At 32.8% G+C, this 18,058-nt stretch overlaps 1 protein-coding gene across 1 annotated transcript; it reads right to left on the bottom strand.

The window, feature by feature from the left end:
- Positions 1-3,512: 3,512 nt before the first annotated feature.
- Positions 3,513-17,221, bottom strand: LOC105781106 (uncharacterized). Its single transcript, XM_052627013.1, has 7 exons — positions 16,962-17,221; positions 16,455-16,550; positions 15,679-15,827; positions 13,428-13,690; positions 5,127-5,370; positions 4,866-4,995; positions 3,513-4,305 (listed from the first exon to the last, which is right to left on the bottom strand). The coding sequence occupies exons 1-7, from the start codon at positions 17,219-17,221 to the stop codon at positions 3,654-3,656; spliced, it is 1,794 nt and encodes a 597-aa protein (XP_052482973.1). The 3' UTR covers positions 3,513-3,653.
- Positions 17,222-18,058: the final 837 nt, after the last annotated feature.

Here is an 18,058-nt window from a genome sequence, read left to right as displayed (position 1 = left end):
AAAAAAAATGGAATTGGGAATTTAGAATAAAAAATTGAGAACAATAAATCGAGAACAATAAGTTGAGAATTGAATTGAATGAAATGAGAAATGCAAGGTTTATATAGGAAAAAAAATAGTCGTTTGGATTTATTGTCGTTTGGAAGTTAGCGTTGGACAGAAAACGAGTCCTATAGGATGTGTTTTCATTGATGTTCTAGAAAAAACACGTTTTCGATGTAAGTCAAGATCGATAAATTAAAAAAAAAACATAATTTTTTTCAATTTTTTAAACATATATGGGTAAATTTGCCGTAAAATTGGTTTGAGTTATAGGTAAATATTTAAATCATATTAATCACAGCTTTTCATCAACACCATTTATTATCGGTTAAGGCTGCAGCTTTGCAGGGCGTACAATGAGCATGCTGAAGAAATTATAAAATGGAAAACGGAACTCCATTTTAGAAACTTTCGTCCTTTCCCTACCCGTCATCATCTCTAACTACTTCCTGCTCTTCAGTATTTTTAATATTAGCATTTATGTTGCATATTTTAGTTTATCAATATGCAATAACTGAATTTGGATTGGTAATTTTAATTACTTACATAATTTTTTGCAAAAATTATTTTACTTATTTTGACAAAATTTTTAATTTATTTTTCTAATTTCAAATCTAAATTTATACCAATTATTTTCATTTTATGTCTAACTAGTATAACATATATGTATTAAATAAGTTTTTTTACTAATATTACTATATTAATAACCAAACCTAGCTTACTGTCTAACATAATTAATATTTTAAATTTTTTTATAATTTTGTGAATAAAATCTTAAATTTAGAGTTTAGTCAAAATAAAAAGTTATTTTATATATTTTTAAATAATGAATATTAACTTCCTTATCATTTAATATTATTTAATAAGAAAATTAAATTTATCCATTTAATAATAAATGTACTTATTTAATTGAATCCTATTATTTGACAATTACTTTCATATTATTTTTAGTGACATCAAGTGTTTTAATTACTTTTCATGATTTTGTATTATATTGGTTCAATTTTTCAAATCACTAATACAATTATTAATATAGAACCAATTTACATTTACAGTTACATATAATTATATTTATCTAATATATAAATGAATTGATATATTTATTTCTTTAAATATATATTGTTGAATCAAAATTAATGTATTATGTATACATCTAAATCACAATCAAAGTTTATTGTGTATGATTGCACCAAATCATCAAAGTTCATGTGTAGTTTTGAATTTATCCCTTAGAAATGAACTTTGGTCTAATGTGCAATTTTATACAAGAAATTTTCATTTGGTCCAACTATCACAAATTATTAACACAATTATTGATATAACATTATTTTATCTTTATATATGCATGCATAAATAATTTTATTTATTCAATATAAAATAAATTGATATATTTATTTCTTCAAATATGTATGATTAAATCAAATCAAAATTTCATATATATATTTGAACCAAAATCAAAATTTCATACCACTGATCACACCAGATTAAAATTCTTGTACCAAATTGTATATTAAAAAAATTATGTATACTTTTAAAGTTGGTCCTAATTTTATAAGTGAAGTGAGACTATTTTCTAGTATTCAATAAAAGTGATCCGTGTGAGTTAGAGAGAAAGCAACAACTTTTTTTTTTTATATACAAAAAGCTAGAATTTGTATATTAAAGAGTTTGAGATAAAATAATATCAAATTTATAAGTTTAGGAGGAATCCAAATAATTTTTTATTATTTTATTTTAAATATAAAATTATAGAACAGTTTTTTCAAAGATAATGGGCCCTGCCCCTTCCCTACGTCCCTCGATTGTGAATTGAAGCCATAAAAATTTTGCCATATGTCTCAGTGAAAGACGACATTAAAACTCTCTTTTTCCTTCCACAGAAGACATTAAAATTTCCATATTGAACGACCGATATAAATATATAAGACAAATGTTGTGGTGCAATAGTATTAAAATATTTATTGGTTTGATATTTTAAAATAAAAATACTCATTTAATGTTATATAATTAAAAATATTATTATAATAAATTTAAATTTAATAAAAAATACTTAACAGTATTATTAGTTAAACATGAATTTTAAAATTTAAAAATAAAAAAATAAATTCTTAAAATAAAAATATAATAACTAAATTTTAAATTTTTGAAAAAGAAAAAATTTAACCAAAATTTAAAATATCCTTTTTGATTGGAACATATTCTGAAGTAATTTTGAAAGACAGAGAGGGGCCAGGCCGTGGCATAGCTTAATGTGCATTTAGAATGCATCAGAAACTGTCCACCACCACCATAAAAACATGTGTCTATGCATTTTATTTATTTATTAATTTATTCTTAGCAATCAAACATGAGAGTTTGATGGATTCTCTTCAATTATAAAATACGGTAATTAGTGACTTTAAGTAAGACTTTTTATTTTAATTACTTTAATTTTTTAAATTTTGTCACTCAAAAGAAAATTCATTAAATTAGTCATTCCATCGTTAAATGATTATAGAAGATTAACAATGTATTTATATTTAGAGTGACTGATAAGTAATTTACCTTACAAATTATAACCTCATTTACATAAATAAATAATTTTTCTTAAATAAAAAGTATCTCAAGGTTCTATTTAGCTTTTTCCTTATAATTTAATTGAAAATTATTATTAATCATTTTTAATGCGTTGAAAAAATTAATCCATTGTTTTAGTTTTACGTAAAACCGTTTTCAATCTTTTGTAAAATCTTTTAATATATTTGGAATGATTTAATAAAGGGAAACCCGTAAAGAAAATTAGAATATGTGTCAATTTCATTCAGAGCTGCCTTATCACATAAATTTATTATTTCTGTTGTCCAGTTCCTCTTTTCAGGTTTTCTTAATGCATTTATATTTCTTCTCTTTTGGTTTTATTGGATATTTTATGGTTTATTTTCTGAAAATTAATAAGCTAGTCCTTTTAGTTTGTGAAAATTAAGAAATTAGTATAATTGAATAATAAAAACATAAACATCCATTTTTCTAAAAAATATAACAACAAAATTGAATATTTAAACTAACTTTAATTTGATTCGACCAATTTTTATCTGGTTTGAGTAATTTTATTGTCGCTTCAACGATTATTTTACTCCTTGTTCTATTTTATAGTATTATTTAAACTGATTCGACCATTAATTTTAAGTTCAATCAATTGATGTAATCTCATACTATAAAAAAACTCATATTTTATTTTTATTTTTAAATAAGACTTTGCTAATAATCTCTTGATGAAGTAAAATAGTAAAAACCAAATATAGCACAAATGGAATTAATTTACTTCTCCAACATTGATCTCCCATTGCATTACATTTCCTATATTTGATATCTTGTTAAGAGTTAATCTAATTTTCAAATTTTGAATTCGATAATTAGGTCATTTTGATATTTATAATTTTTGTATGTGTTTATTTTAGTACTTGAACTTAATAATTAGATTTATTTTGATCTTTAAACTTAAAAAATATAAAAGTTCAAAGATGTCAAGAGTACCATATCATCAAATCTTGACGAAATCCAAATTTAGAGGAAATAAAATTAATTACCAAATTCAAATACCAAAATATAAAAAAAATACCAAAATGAATTTTTTAAACGGTTATAGACTCCTCGTTGTCAATTTGGTAATCAAAATCATGCACCAAGAAATCTGGAAAGCCTTCTACAACGTCGTTTTCAGCTATAGGAGCAGCCCAAAGATGCGTCGTATCATGCAAAGACATGTAATTATCAAACCTTTCATTCAATTCTGGTACCTGGCACTTTGATCTATCGTTGCCTACCATTAACTCGTCTTCAACATTACCTCCAATAGGTATAATTGAATCAAGCTCGTAATTTCCGGAGCTCTGGTCTGGTCCGAATATGATGCGGTTCGAGTTGTTAGTAGAGGTGGCGAACATGCCAGCCACTACGCTTTGCCATGCTTTAACAACGTCAAGGCACTGGGATTTTGAGCCTTTGTTACAACTTTTCTGATATGGGGAAGGTCTTGAAGAAGATGAGGGTAGATTTTTTGAGTCTTTGACCAGCCTGGCTTCTGCTTCGAGCCTAGCACTCTCCCATTGAGCCATGTGGTTCAGTGTGGTTCGACCGGTGGGGCTGACGACATGGTTCGATTTGGGCTTGTGTGTGGTGGGATCGATCCCCATCTTGGTAAACCGTTTCTTAACATGTGTGTTCCAGTAGTTTTTAATCTCGTTGTCGGTTCGGTTCGGTAAGTGAGCTGCAATGGTTGACCACCTTCACAGGAAAGGTACGTAGAATTTTGTAAATAATCTGAAATTGGAAATAATTGGAAATAATTGCATGCATGCAACAACAAACTTCCCTATGCTTAAATTTACAGTCCAGTACCAGTAGTAAATAGTGTAAACTTTACACGAATGGCTTGAAGCTGAAATACCCAAATATAATATAAACTATAATGTACTTGATTTAGACATGCACATAAATTTGAACTTAAATCGATTTAATAATAATTGAAGCTAATAAAAAATTAGTTCAAAAAATTTAAAATGATTGAGCAAGTCTCAAGGATAGATTTCTTTTTGAACAATAAAGATAGATGTTCCAACATCCATGGAAATATATAAGAGTTTTCAAAATTACACCTTCATAATGGAGTGGAATAGAATATAACAAACTGTGGGTCTATCTCGTTTCACTCCATTGTTATTCTTTGAAATCCTTAAAACCCAGATTTGATTGATTCCACCATACTGTTGAATTTGTTTTAATTAAAGGGTATTTAAAAGATTTGATGGCTTAGGGAGAGAAGTGGAGAAGTGGCATCTTAAGACCTGTTTCCAAGAAAAGCATGGAGTTGGATGATGGTTTGTTCTTCTTGTAAACTGAATTTTCCCCTCTTGAGATCAGGTCTGAGGTAATTGATCCATCTCAGTCTGCAGCTCTTTCCACATCTTTGAAGCCCTTATTTATTATTATTATTTGAGATAAAAAGAAGAAGCATTTTGGTCAGTTATAAAGTAGACCAGCAAAACGTATAGAAAGAATGCGTATTTGCTGAATACTAAAATGGAAAAAAGATGATGGACGGTCACCAGCTTTTTCAGGAAAGGTACGCCAATTCCCCAACCCATGTTCTTCAATATAAGCTAAGAGCTTCTGGTCTTCATCTGGAGTCCATGGCCCTTTCTTCAACCCCATCTTCTCCCGGCAATCAGCCATTCCTAATATTAATATTTGTATTTTGCCAAAGAGAGTAGATAATAAGAATCTGCGATTGTTAAGTGGTGGAAATTGATTCACCAATTTATAGAATTTAGATTCCAAGGGAGCATACAGCTAGCTTAGAGACGTGTAACCAAGGGACAGGTAGAAGGGTTGGCCCTGGTTGTTTATTTTTTTTAATTTTTATTTAATTTCAAAGTTTTCTTTAAAATAATTGTTTAATTCAAAAATGATAGAAAGAAAAATCTACTTTGACATCTAAAAATTAGAATTTAGTTAAATTTCAAAGCCGCCAGAAGTAAAAAATATAATGAAGTTAAGTTTACTTGAACTCAAATTTAAAATAATTGGATCCAAATACCTAAACTCAAAATCACTTGTAACATGTTTAAAACCCGAATGCTTTTATCTGTGTCCAGTATAAATTTTACACTTCATTCCAACATTAATGACATTGACAACGATAGATCAAAAGGCTCGAGAGGGCTGTCCTTAATTCAATAATCAATTGTCTCCTTAACCGGTATATAACAATCATAGGGTAAGATACCAGCTATTCAACATTTTATTCTTTGATATCTTAATTCACAGTGAAAACAATATAGCAATGTAAATCATTGTCAACTATTCAGACTTTGTTAAAGAAAACAAAATAAAAAGTTGATTATTTAAGTAATCTTTTTAATCTAGATAAATATATAAAATCAAATTAAAACTAAACTCTAGCTCATAATTTTGTTAGAGATAGAGGATAGGAATTGTTTAGAAATCCAAGATTTAAACATTATTATTATTATTATTATTATTATTATTATTATTATTATCTCTATTTAAAATTACTTTAATGTTGCCGTAAAGGTAAAAGTATCATAGAGGTCCTTATACCCTTATATTAGGGATTAGATTGCATTTTATCCCTATATTAAAAAAAAATTTAAATTAGTCTCTATACGTTAGATTCAAGAGCAAATAGGTTCTTCTATTAAAAATCTATGCATTTCTATTGTTAAAAACTGGCCTTTATACATTAGAATGAGATACACGTGGCACCCTAGGTGTAACTGTTTGATTATTCTGTCACCCATACTAATTTTTAACAGTAGAAATAGATTGAATTTTTAATAAAAAAAACTTATTTTCTCTTTCATCTAACGTTCCATGATTAATTTACCTATTTTAAATAAAAAACAAAGTACAATTTAACTCCTAATAAAAACTTCACGATACTTTTATCCTTAGAGCAAATATTTATTTCCAATTTCATGTCTGCCATTAGTCTCTCCTTTGTGTGCGTCTCTATTAGCCACCCCACCCCCCCTCCCCCCCCCAAAATTATAAAGTGTTTCTATATTATTCATATTACCGTTTTAAAAGAAACTATACTTATGTTTCGCCTCTCGAAATTTTTAAATATATAGTTATAATATTATTCTCATAATTGATCCTTCCAAAAATTATTTAACTCGTTATAAAATTTACGACACTGTTGGTTTAAAATTTATTTATTAATATTAGTTTAACTTTTCTATTTTCCTTTTAATCAACCAATTGGATATTTAAAATTATATGAAGATTACTAAAAGATAAAAAATATTAAAATTTATAAAAATATTTAAAATTATAAAATTTATAAAAAGTAGTAATATTATTTTAATAATTTATATTTTTGTATTTTCTTTTGATAATATTCTATTTTTTTGCAGTATTTTAATAAAAATTTACTAATTCTTGTTTTCCTTCACATGTTGCCCTATATCATACCTTAGTTCATGCTTATGAGCTTCTCTTGTATCATTTCTTCTCAACCAAATTCATTACTCTTTATTCACCTTGAGCCACAAAACACTCAAATCACTCATTCGACACCCAATACAAGTCCAATCACTATCGCACTTCAAGCTCCTCATTTCATTATTACCGAAATCAAATACTTCAAACCATCAAAATAACAAAAATTTTCTATATATTTTAGAACTTTTTATAATTCATTAGTATTTTTTAGGATAATATTTAATAAACTTTGTCGAAACCATTTTTTTGAAGAAACAAAACAAAAATTAATTATCGATTTAAAAACGAAAAATTGGGAGTCGCCACCAATCTTTTATTGATGTCTGATTGGATCACCTAAAAACGACTTTGGTCTACGAGTCTTAGAAAAAACGGGTTTGGGAGTCAGTTACGTACGAGGAAGGATTAGCACTTCCCTAACGCCCAAAAATTGGTACCAAGTTGATTAATTAATGTCTAAATGCCAAAAGTTAAAAATACGATCCTTAATTAAATCAAGTTATTGATTAAGACTCTCTCATTTTGGAGAAAAAATGTCACACCCAATGCGTTAGTGCACGATATTTTATTCCTTTAAAAATGAGTTTGTCCAAAAGACTTGTGTAATAAAATTTAAAAGAACATTCAATTGTTTAAAATTTATGAAGAAACCGCAGCCCAATACATTAGGGCACAATTTCTCAAAATCCTAAACTTCGAATATTTCCTTCATTAATTTTTGGAAAAAATATTCATCTCGAGAAATCAATACGTCACATCCAATGTGTCGAAACCATTTTCATTTTTATTTTTTGAAAAAAAAAAGTTGTCGATGAAAATTGGAGTCGCCACCAATCTTTTATTAAGGTGTGATTGGATCACCTAAAAACGACTTTGGTCTACGAGTTTTAGAAAAACGGGTTCGGGAGTCAGTTACGTACGAGGAAGGATTAGCACCCCCGTAACGCCCAAAAATTGGTACCAAGTTGATTAATAAATGTCTTGATGTCAAGAGTTGAAAAATACGATCCTTAATTAAATCAAGTTATTCATTAAGACTCTCATTTCGGAGAAAAACTATCACACCCAATGCGTTAGGGAACGATATTTTATTTCTTCAAAAATGAGTTTGTCCAAAAGATTCATGTAATAAAAATTTTTAAAAAAACATTCAATTGTTTGAGATTTATGAAGAAATTGCAGCCCAATAATTAGGGCACAATTTCTCAAAATCCTAAACGTTGAACATTTCCTTTATTAATTTTTTTAAAAAAATCTTTGTCTCGAGAAATCAACACGTCACATCCAATGCATTAGGACACAACTTATTGAATTCCTGACAACAAGCTTTTCATTTGTTTGATTAAAGAGCATTCTCGATAATTAGATTTAACGAAGAAAATTGGAACCCAATACGTTAGGGTTCAATTTTCTTGAAAATCCTAAATACGAGTATTATATCTATTTTGAAATTTTTCTATTTTTAAATTTGAGCAAAAGATGATGTCATGTTATATTGAATGTATGTATAAATGTCGCAATAACAAATACAACAATTGTATAGAAATAATATAGATAGTAAATAAAAAATTAATATAAATAAAAAATAAACAATGACAATGCAAAATATCAAATAAATGAGCAAAATAAAAAAACATTCTTTTAGAATATAAATGCAAACACAAATAAATAAACAAGTGAAGGACATAAGCAAAACGATAAAATAAAAAAATAAAGGATATATATAAAGTGTGTATATAATATATCTATTGAAATTATGAAAATAAAGACATACATAAGGTACGAATATGGATTATAAAATTTATAAAATATATGTATATACCAATTATAAAAAAATATCTATGTAAAACTAGGAATATTTAAAATGTAAAGTATATATATAATTATGCATTAAGACATTTGCAAAATAATAAAAATAGATATATGGATATATGTATATATATAATTTTAAAATAGATGTGCACGTGTATATATGGATTATAAAAATAATAATTATATATATAAATTATAAAAGTAAAAATAATAATTACATCATTTAAATTAATTAATTCCTAAAAATAACAAAAAAAGACTAATTTGAATTAGAAATTGAAATCTGGGGCAAATATGTAAATAAATGGAGACTGGAGGACCCTATTGAATACGCCAATAATTCAGAGGGGCTGGAAAGGAAATTATCTCTTCTTCTCCAAAATGGCATCGTTCAAATAGGATTAAATTGAAATTGAAGAAAAATTAAAGGGATAAATTTTTAAAAAAACTCAATTGCAAGAATATTAAAAGGCAGGGGCTAAAAGCGTAATTTGCCCCTCCGCATAAAAACACGCTGATCCTAGGCCGGGTCGGGTCGGTTTCGGGTCGATCCAGGCCTAAACGACGCCGTTTCAATTGGCTGTTTAAGCAAAAAAAGTTTCAACAATTTCATTTTTCATTTCTCTTTAAAGAAAAACAAAAAAAAAACCTTCAAAACTCTCTCCCCTCTCCAGTCGTCCGGCCAGGTCCCACTCTTCGACCGATCGTCGACACGGCCTTGGACGACGGTATCATTGTTGTCTGCGATGGCGAAAAAGGAAAATTCCCTATTCGGCTCTTTCGGCCCCTTTAAACCTAAATTCGGGCTAAAAATTCCCAAAATCAACAAAAAACCCTAGAAACCTTTCGACTTCTAGTCGTCTGTCCTCAGAGACGGACCTCGGCCTTTCCAACGACGTTACAGAGGCGAACGAAAGTAAGTGTTTTAATTTTTGTTTTATTTATTTCAGTAAAAAAATAGAAAGAAAAATATAGAATAAAATAAAGCTAAAAAATCAATCTTCGTTTTCGATTGATTCTGTCTGTGTTTCCAGTCACTTTTTTGTGTGAAATACAGCCTTTTTTATTGATTTTTTCCGATCCCTCTTACAATATTTCAATGGCCTTTTTATAGCCATAATAATGAAAAATAAAGAAACAAATCATGTTTGAGATCTTCTTGATCTGCAATCTTTGATTTTGTTTCCTTCTTTGTGTTTATTTCTTGCAGGTGAAGGCGTGGAGATCCGGCTCGTGCGGGCTAGGTGGCTGGGGCGCAAAGGTTTCCTCAGAAACCCTAGGGTTTCTACAACTAATTTGGGCCACTGAGCTTTGGGCCTCTATTTGATTTTGGTTTGGGCCCTTATAGGCCTGTTTGTAATTTGGGCCTTTTACCCGGGCCAAAATCGGGTATTACAACTGCCCCTCTTTGCTCGTTATCGTGTAACAAAGACAGAGCAAAGACTAAAAAAATGCCTGATTTTGCCCGTCGTGCTGGATCTTGGTACTCTTCTTCTTCAAGTAGCCTCGTTTCTTCCTACTGCATCTTCAGAGGTATAGGAACTAGTGCTTCAATATGCTCCACTGCAACTTCAGGGAGATAAGACTTATAACTTCAACTTGATCTGCTGTAACTTAAAGATGAATTTGATGTGATCTGCTCTGCCGTAATCTCAGCGAGATAAGACCCATCATTCTAATCCACTCCACTACAATTTTAGGGAGATAGGATTTTTTTATTTAGTCTGCCCCACTGTAATTTCAGGAGGATAAGACTTTCTTACTCAGTCTGCTCCACTGCCACTTCAGGGAGATAAGACTAGATGCGATCTGCTCTCTGCAACTTTAGAGAGATAAGATCTATCACTTTAATCCACTCCACTGCAACTTCAGGGAGATAGGATTATTGGCCTAAATTTGGTCCACTGTAACTTTAGGGAGATAAGATTTGCCATCTTCAGTCTGCCCCACTACAACTTCAAGGGGATAAGACTTGTTTATTCAGTCAACTCCTCTGCAACCTTAGGGAGATAAGACCTGATATCCTCAATCTGTTTAACTAGAATGTCGGGGAACAAGATTTGCCGTCGTAGCTTCAATCTGTTTCACTATACCACAAAGGAAGTAAGATTCGCCGTTGCGGCTTCAATCTTTTTAATTGCAATGTTGGGGAAACAAGATTCACCATCGTAGCTTCAATCTGCTCCACTACACCGCCAGTGAAGTAAGATTCGCCGTTGCGGCTTCAATATTTTTAATTGCAATGTTGGGGAAACAAGATTCACCGTCGTAGCTTCAATCTACTCCACTACACCACCAGGAAAGTAAGATTCGCTGTTGCGGCTTCAATCTTTTAATTGCAATGTTGGGGAAACAAGATTCGTCGTTGTAGCTTCAATCTGTTCCACTATACTGCCAGGGGAGTAAGATTCGCCGTTGCAGCTTCAATCTGCTCCACTGCCCACAGTTTCAATCCACTCCCCTTCAGCTAATCCAAGCCTTAAAGCCAAGGAGATAAGATTCGCTGTCGTGGCTTCAATCTGCTCAGTTACAATGCCAGGGAAATAAGATTCGCCGTTGTGGCTTCAATCTTTTCCATTGCAACGTCGAGGCGATAAGACTAGTGTCTTCGATCTGCTTCACCGCCATTACAGGAAGGCAAGATCTACTTTTTTCAACCTACTCCACTGCTGCTCAGGGAGACAAGGCTAGAGTTTCACCGTTTTGTTCTCTAAGAAACATGACTTGTAATTTCTTTTCATGAACCTAATTATGTCTATTGATTAGGATGTCATGATCAGAATGAATCAAATGCTCCTAACTAGACATGTATGAATGACATTTGAATGAATACAGAATGTCATTTTTTCAAGAATGATCCCTCATTATCACTCAAGTTTACTCAAAGTTTATTAAGGTTTTATCGCTGACGTGCTACAACGCCTTTTTGCTCGACTAGTGTCTCCCAAGCAAAACTTAGTCAGATTGTCCCACTGTATCTTTCTTTCGTTGTGACCCAAAGGTACAAAAATTTGGCTTTTCCTTAATCTTCTCCTATCGTAACTCAAGGATGCAGATCATGAAACACTTTGGTCCTTTACACCATTCCCCGAGTGTCATACTAAATTCTTATGCGCAAATGAAGAATTTATTTTCTAAAGGGAACTTCTTCCTATCCCTTGAAGCTTTGCCACCAATCAAGATTTCTTGTCATTTCGTTCAATCAACATTTGGACAACAAAATCTGAAAGAACAGTATTAATTTAGAATTTTCCTAGGACGAACCTTTTTTTATAAGCTCGCATCATTCATTTCTGGTACATTTGACCGTGACGAATAGCTTTTAGTCTTTTTTCTTCTTTCAAGTTTAACTGATCTTACCGAGATTGGATCCATTCAGCCTCATCCAACTTTAACACAGCCAATACCCGAAGAGAAGGGATTTCAACTTCAATGGGTAAAACTGCCTCCATCCCATAAACCAAAGAAAAAGGCGTTGCCCTAGTAGAAGTTCTGATAGATGTTCGGTAAGCAAGAAGAGCGAATGGTAACTTCTCATGCCAATCCTTGTAAGTTTCAGCCATTTTCGCCACAATTTTCTTGATATTTTTGTTGGCCGCCTCCACTACACCATTCATTTTTGGACGATATGGTGATGAATTATGGTGTTTAATCTTGAACTGGTTGTAGATTTCTGCTATTGTGCTATTATTCAGATTCAGCGCATTCTCAGATATGATTCTTTCAGGCATTCCATATCGACATATGATCTCTTTCTTCAAAAACTTACTGACTGCTGACTTCGTGACATTAGCATATGAGGTTGCTTCTACCCACTTAGTGAAGTAGTTAATAACCACAAAAATGAAATGATGTCCATTAGAAGCCTTCGGCGATATTGGCCCAATGACATCCATCCCCCACATGGAGAAAGGCCATAGAGAAGTTATAACATGAAGAGGTGAAGGAGGCGCGTGCATTTTATCCCCATAAATTTGGCATTTATGGCACTTCTTGGCATAATTGATGCAATCTCCTTCCATGGTGGATTAGTAATATCCGAATCTCATGATCTGTCTAGCCATGGTGAATCCATTGGCGTGTGTTCCACAAATACCCTTATGGACTTCTTCTAAAATTTCCTTAGCCTCTATAGCATCCACGCATCTCAACAGTACTTGATCCTTTCCCCTTTTGTATAGAATCTCTCCATCTAAGACACAGTCAATAGCTAGTCTCCTCAATGTCCTATTTTCATTCTCTGTTGCCTGATCAGGATATTCGCGATTCTTCACATATAGCAATATATCTTGGTACCAGAGACGATTATCATTCTCAACTTCTTCAATACTGTAGCAGTAGGCCGGGATCTCATAAATACTAATTTGAATGGGCTTCATGTCTTCTAATTTATTCACTTTAATCATGGAGGCTAAAGTAGCAAGAGCATCAACCATCTGATTTTCTTCCCGTGGGAGATAACAAAATGTAATGTTGTCAAACTCTTCAATCAATTCTAGAACCAATCTCTGATAATGGATCAACTTGGGGTCTCTCGTTTCCAATTCCCCTTTTAGTTGGTATATTACCAATACTGAGTCTCCATATACTTCTAGTGTCTTAATTTTCCGTTCTATGGCTGCTCGGATACCCATGATGCAAGCTTCATACTCGGCCATGTTATTAGTGTAATCGAAGTCCAATTTACTGGTGAAAGGATGATAATATCCATTTGGAGATACCAGGATTGCCCCAATCTTATTGCCTAACGCATTCGAAGCTCCATCAAAGTTTAACCTCCAAGAATGATTTTCTTGGGGATCCCTTTCCGCATTCACCACACACATCAAGTCTTCATTAAGGAAATCGAAGTCCAGAGGTTCATAATCTTCTAAAGCTCTGCTAGCCAAGAAATCTGCTATCGCATTCCCTTTGATGGCCTTCTGACTTACATATACTATATCGAACTCGGAGAGCAAGATTTGCCATCTAGCCATTCTCCCATTCAACACCGTTGACTCCATCATATACTTTAAAGGGTCTAATTTTGAAATTAGCCAAGTCGTATGATAGAGTAAGTATTGCCTCAACCTCTTTGTCGTCCAAATCAAGGCACAACATAATTTTTCGATAGACGAATATCTCATTTCACAATTAGTGAATTTCTTACTGAGATAGTATATCGCCTTTTCCTTCTTTCCAGTCGCATCATGTTGACCCAACACACATCCCATGGAATTTTTGAACACCGTTAAATACAAAATCAAGGGTCTATCTGGGTTAGGTGGTGACAGCACTGGAGTATTGGATATGTATTGCTTTATCTTTTCAAAAGCTTCCTGGCATTCTTCATTCCAAACACCTAGATTATGTTTCTTCAGAAGACAAAATATGGGATCACATTTCTCGGTCAATTGTGAAATGAACCGAGCAATATAATTCAGTCTTCCTAAGAAACCTCAAATCTCTTTCTGAGTACGTGGTGGCAGTAAATCTCGTATTGCCTTGACTTTGTCTGGGTCAATCTCGATTCCTTTCTCACTGACTATGAAGCCCAACAACTTTCCTGACCTAGCTCCAAAAGTGCATTTTGTTGGATTAAGTTTGAGCTAAAACTTTTTTAGTCTTAAGAACAATTTTCTCAGGACCTGCACATGTTTCTCCTCTGTTCTGGATTTGGCAATCATATCATCTACATAAACCTCAATCTCTTTATGCATCATGTCATGGAACAAGACTACCATGGCTCTCTGATATGTTGCTCCCGCATTCTTTAATCCGAATGGCATCACTTTATAGAAAAATGTTCCCCACAAAGTAATGAATGTAATCTTTCCCATATCTTCAGGATGTATCTTTATCTGATTATATCCTAAGAAACCATCCATGAAAGAGAATAGTGAATACCCCGCTGTATTATCCACCAACGTATCAATATGTGGCAATGGGAAGTTGTCTTTTGGGCTTGCTTTGTTCAAATCTCTGTAATCCATGCACATTTGTACTTTTCCATCTTTTTTAGGGACTGGAACGATGTTGGCTACCCATTCAGAATATTTGACCTCCTGTAAAAACCCAGCATCAAACTACTTATTGACTTCCTCTTTTATTTTAAACACAATATCGGGCTTCATTCTTATTAGCTTCTGTTGAACTGGCTTACAATCCTTCCTTATAGGTAGGCGATGCACTACAATGTCAATGCTCAACCCGGGCATATCTTGGTATGACCATGCGAAGACATCTTTGAATTCTTGGAGTAATTCAATGAGGTCTCGTCTTGTTTTTGCAGAAATCCCAGTTCCAACTTTCACCTCTTTCCCTTCTTCCAAGCTCATAACCTCTATTGCTTCCTTGTGAGGTAGAATTTGTTTTTCTTCCTGTTCTACTAGAGGTGCTCATGGGCCGAGCGGCCCGGCCCGGCCCGATGACCCACCCGAAATATGAGAGGGTTTGGGTAAAAATATAGGCCCGAAATATGGGTTTGGGCAAAAAAATGAGGCCCGATTAAAAAACAGGCCGGGCCTCGAGCACCACTTTTTTGGCCCGGGCCTATAATAATTTTTTTATTTTTATTTTTTTAAAATACTTTTAAAATACTTTTTTTAAATTTTTTAAAATTTAAAATTTTTTAAAAATATTTTTTTAATTTTTTTAATTTTAAAATAGTTTTAAAATAGTTTTTTTAATTTTTAAAATAAATTTTTTGGTATTTATTTAAAAAATGGGCTGGGCCCAGGCTTATGATTTTTTTCCCGGGTTGGGCCTGGGCAAAATTCTAGGCCCATATTTCGGGCCGGGCCGAAATTTTTTTCTGGGCCCGGCCCGACCCATGAGCACCTCTATGTTCTACCATTCTCAACAAGTCCAAAGATAAACCACCATCTACGTCACCTTCAAAGTCCTGCAATCTCTTTAAACACATGTTTCGTTCAAGAGGAAACTTTGAGTTTGTAGCAGCGTCATTCACGTCATTGATATACAGGGATCTAATATGGTTACAAAAGAATGCATGACTTTATGTACAATTATTTGTGCAATACGATTATAAATGAAAGAATAATTTAATATATTTACTCGTATGGAAAAAATAAAATAATATTTGCTTGAAAGAATTGCAAAGATGTATTTTATTAAAATAATAATATTTGAACATAAGCCTATTTTCACAAAAGAGTTCTTATTATTTCTAGGCTAAAACAACAAGTTTGTTCTGAATATTACTCTAAGACAGTTCTAAAGACTTCAGGTATTTCTTCCGTAGTCCAATTATTTAGAACACCCCCAGGTTCATAAGGACAAATGTCTAACATTCTCCTCTCTTCATTTGCATCCTCATTTATGGCATTGATGTGCATATTTTCCAACGTCTCTTCGATGCTTTCCTCAATCAGTATCTTTCTCTCAGAATGAATGATCCCTCTAGATACGAATGTTTTGGATATGTGGGGAATTATCATTGGCTCCTATATAATTTCCTCCCCACTTAAAAGCGCACTTCTTCTTTCTTGCCTTCTTTCTCTAATCTTAAGTTCATCTTCTCTTCCTCCATTTGTTCTATCTTCTTTTCTAAATCAACATTTCTTCTTTCAAAATCTTGTCTTATGATTTCTAACTTAGAAGGGATGACCCGCAAATATTCCTCTATTGACCGGCGGGTGTGTTTCCATGCACTGGATATCTCTTGAATCTTTTTTCTATAACCATCATCCCTGTATGAGAATTCACAATCAGCTATTCCTTAGGTCACAGGTATAAATTGTCTTGACCTATACTGCCTTAGCACTAGCAATGGGACATATCCAACAGCTCCCCAAATTCTAAGCAAAGGAACCCAATCAAAATTACCAAATCTATACAGGATCTCATCCGGAAGCAACCAAGGAGCTCTCCACTCGATGTCCTCTTCTTGAAGATTCTGAAGAATTACCATCCACTTCTCCTCTGAAATGTCATCTCTCCTCGGTGTGGCTACAATCTCGTTTAGTGGCGAATAATTTTTAGAGAAAACCCGATATGAAACCCTATCAACCTTCCAAAAGTGACTGTGAAACCATGCGAGTTGGAGCTGTGCACATCCAATGAATCTGTCCTCTCCTACTTTTCGACATGCACTCAATGACCTGAAGGTTTCTGCCAAAATTGTCAGAATTGGTGTAACCCTTTTATCAAGCCGGTCAAATAAATCGGTGACTACTTTATCAACATGTCCGAAAGCTTTGGGGAAGACAACTAAGCCATATATACTCAAAGCAAATACGTCTAACCTCTTCCTCACATCTGGGTGTGTTAGAATGAAATCTTTCAAACTCTTCCAAGGAATGCACTTGCTATCCCCCTTTTGCTTAATCCATGCAACAACCCACTGCTCACTCATACCCATTATATTTATCAGCTTCTTCGAAAAGGTTGGCACATTTTTCGCTCTCGAGTAGACTTTATCTACATGAAACTTTGAACATCGAAGTAAAGCCACATATTCTTCTATCGTAGGCACCAAATCAACCTTCCCAAATGTGAAGCAATTGTAAGCAAGATTCCAAAACTGGGCTCGGGCTCAAAACAAGTGCTTGTCTACCTTCACATCAAGAAAATAAGGAAAATCCCCATAATTATTATAAAATAGCTGTCTAACCTCGTCATTCCACTGATCCCAGATTTCCTTCAATTCTTGCAAATTGTTTTGAGTTACACTGATGCACGTAAAGTCCCAAAATTCTGATACATATCCATCAGCCAAACTATCGCCTTTCTCTCACTACGTTGTTTCAGACCAAGTTCAGACAGCCGCATTATCCTCCACTTTATCAAGAAACCCTTTTTCCATGATAAGCTTTCTATCTAGCAACTGAATATGAACTGACGCCTTTTATAATGAAATGAAATGCCATGTCATGCAATCAAAATAAAACACAAAAATTCAGTATCATATATAAGCATTGAATATAATCTAGAAATAGTAAAACACCTGTTTGGATATCTACTAGGGTTCAGTGTAGTTCTACCTAAGGTGGATTCCCAAGGTTCATTATATGAAGTTCGGCTTCTAGGGCAAAGGTACTTGAACCAACAGATTCCTTGATCCTCACCAATTATAGGCTCAGATAGATTGAGTTCGGTTCAGGGGAATACATTTTACCTATGACTATACGAGGATGAAAATCTCACGAAGGCATCGGTACAGATATATCCTGAAAGCGATCCACTATCCTATACGGAG

The sequence above is a fragment of the Gossypium raimondii genome, chromosome 13 (assembly GCF_025698545.1).
Source record: "Gossypium raimondii isolate GPD5lz chromosome 13, ASM2569854v1, whole genome shotgun sequence".
Lineage (NCBI taxonomy): Eukaryota > Viridiplantae > Streptophyta > Magnoliopsida > Malvales > Malvaceae > Gossypium > Gossypium raimondii.
Note: the sequence above shows the minus strand (reverse complement) of the source record. Positions and strands in the feature narration are given on the sequence as shown.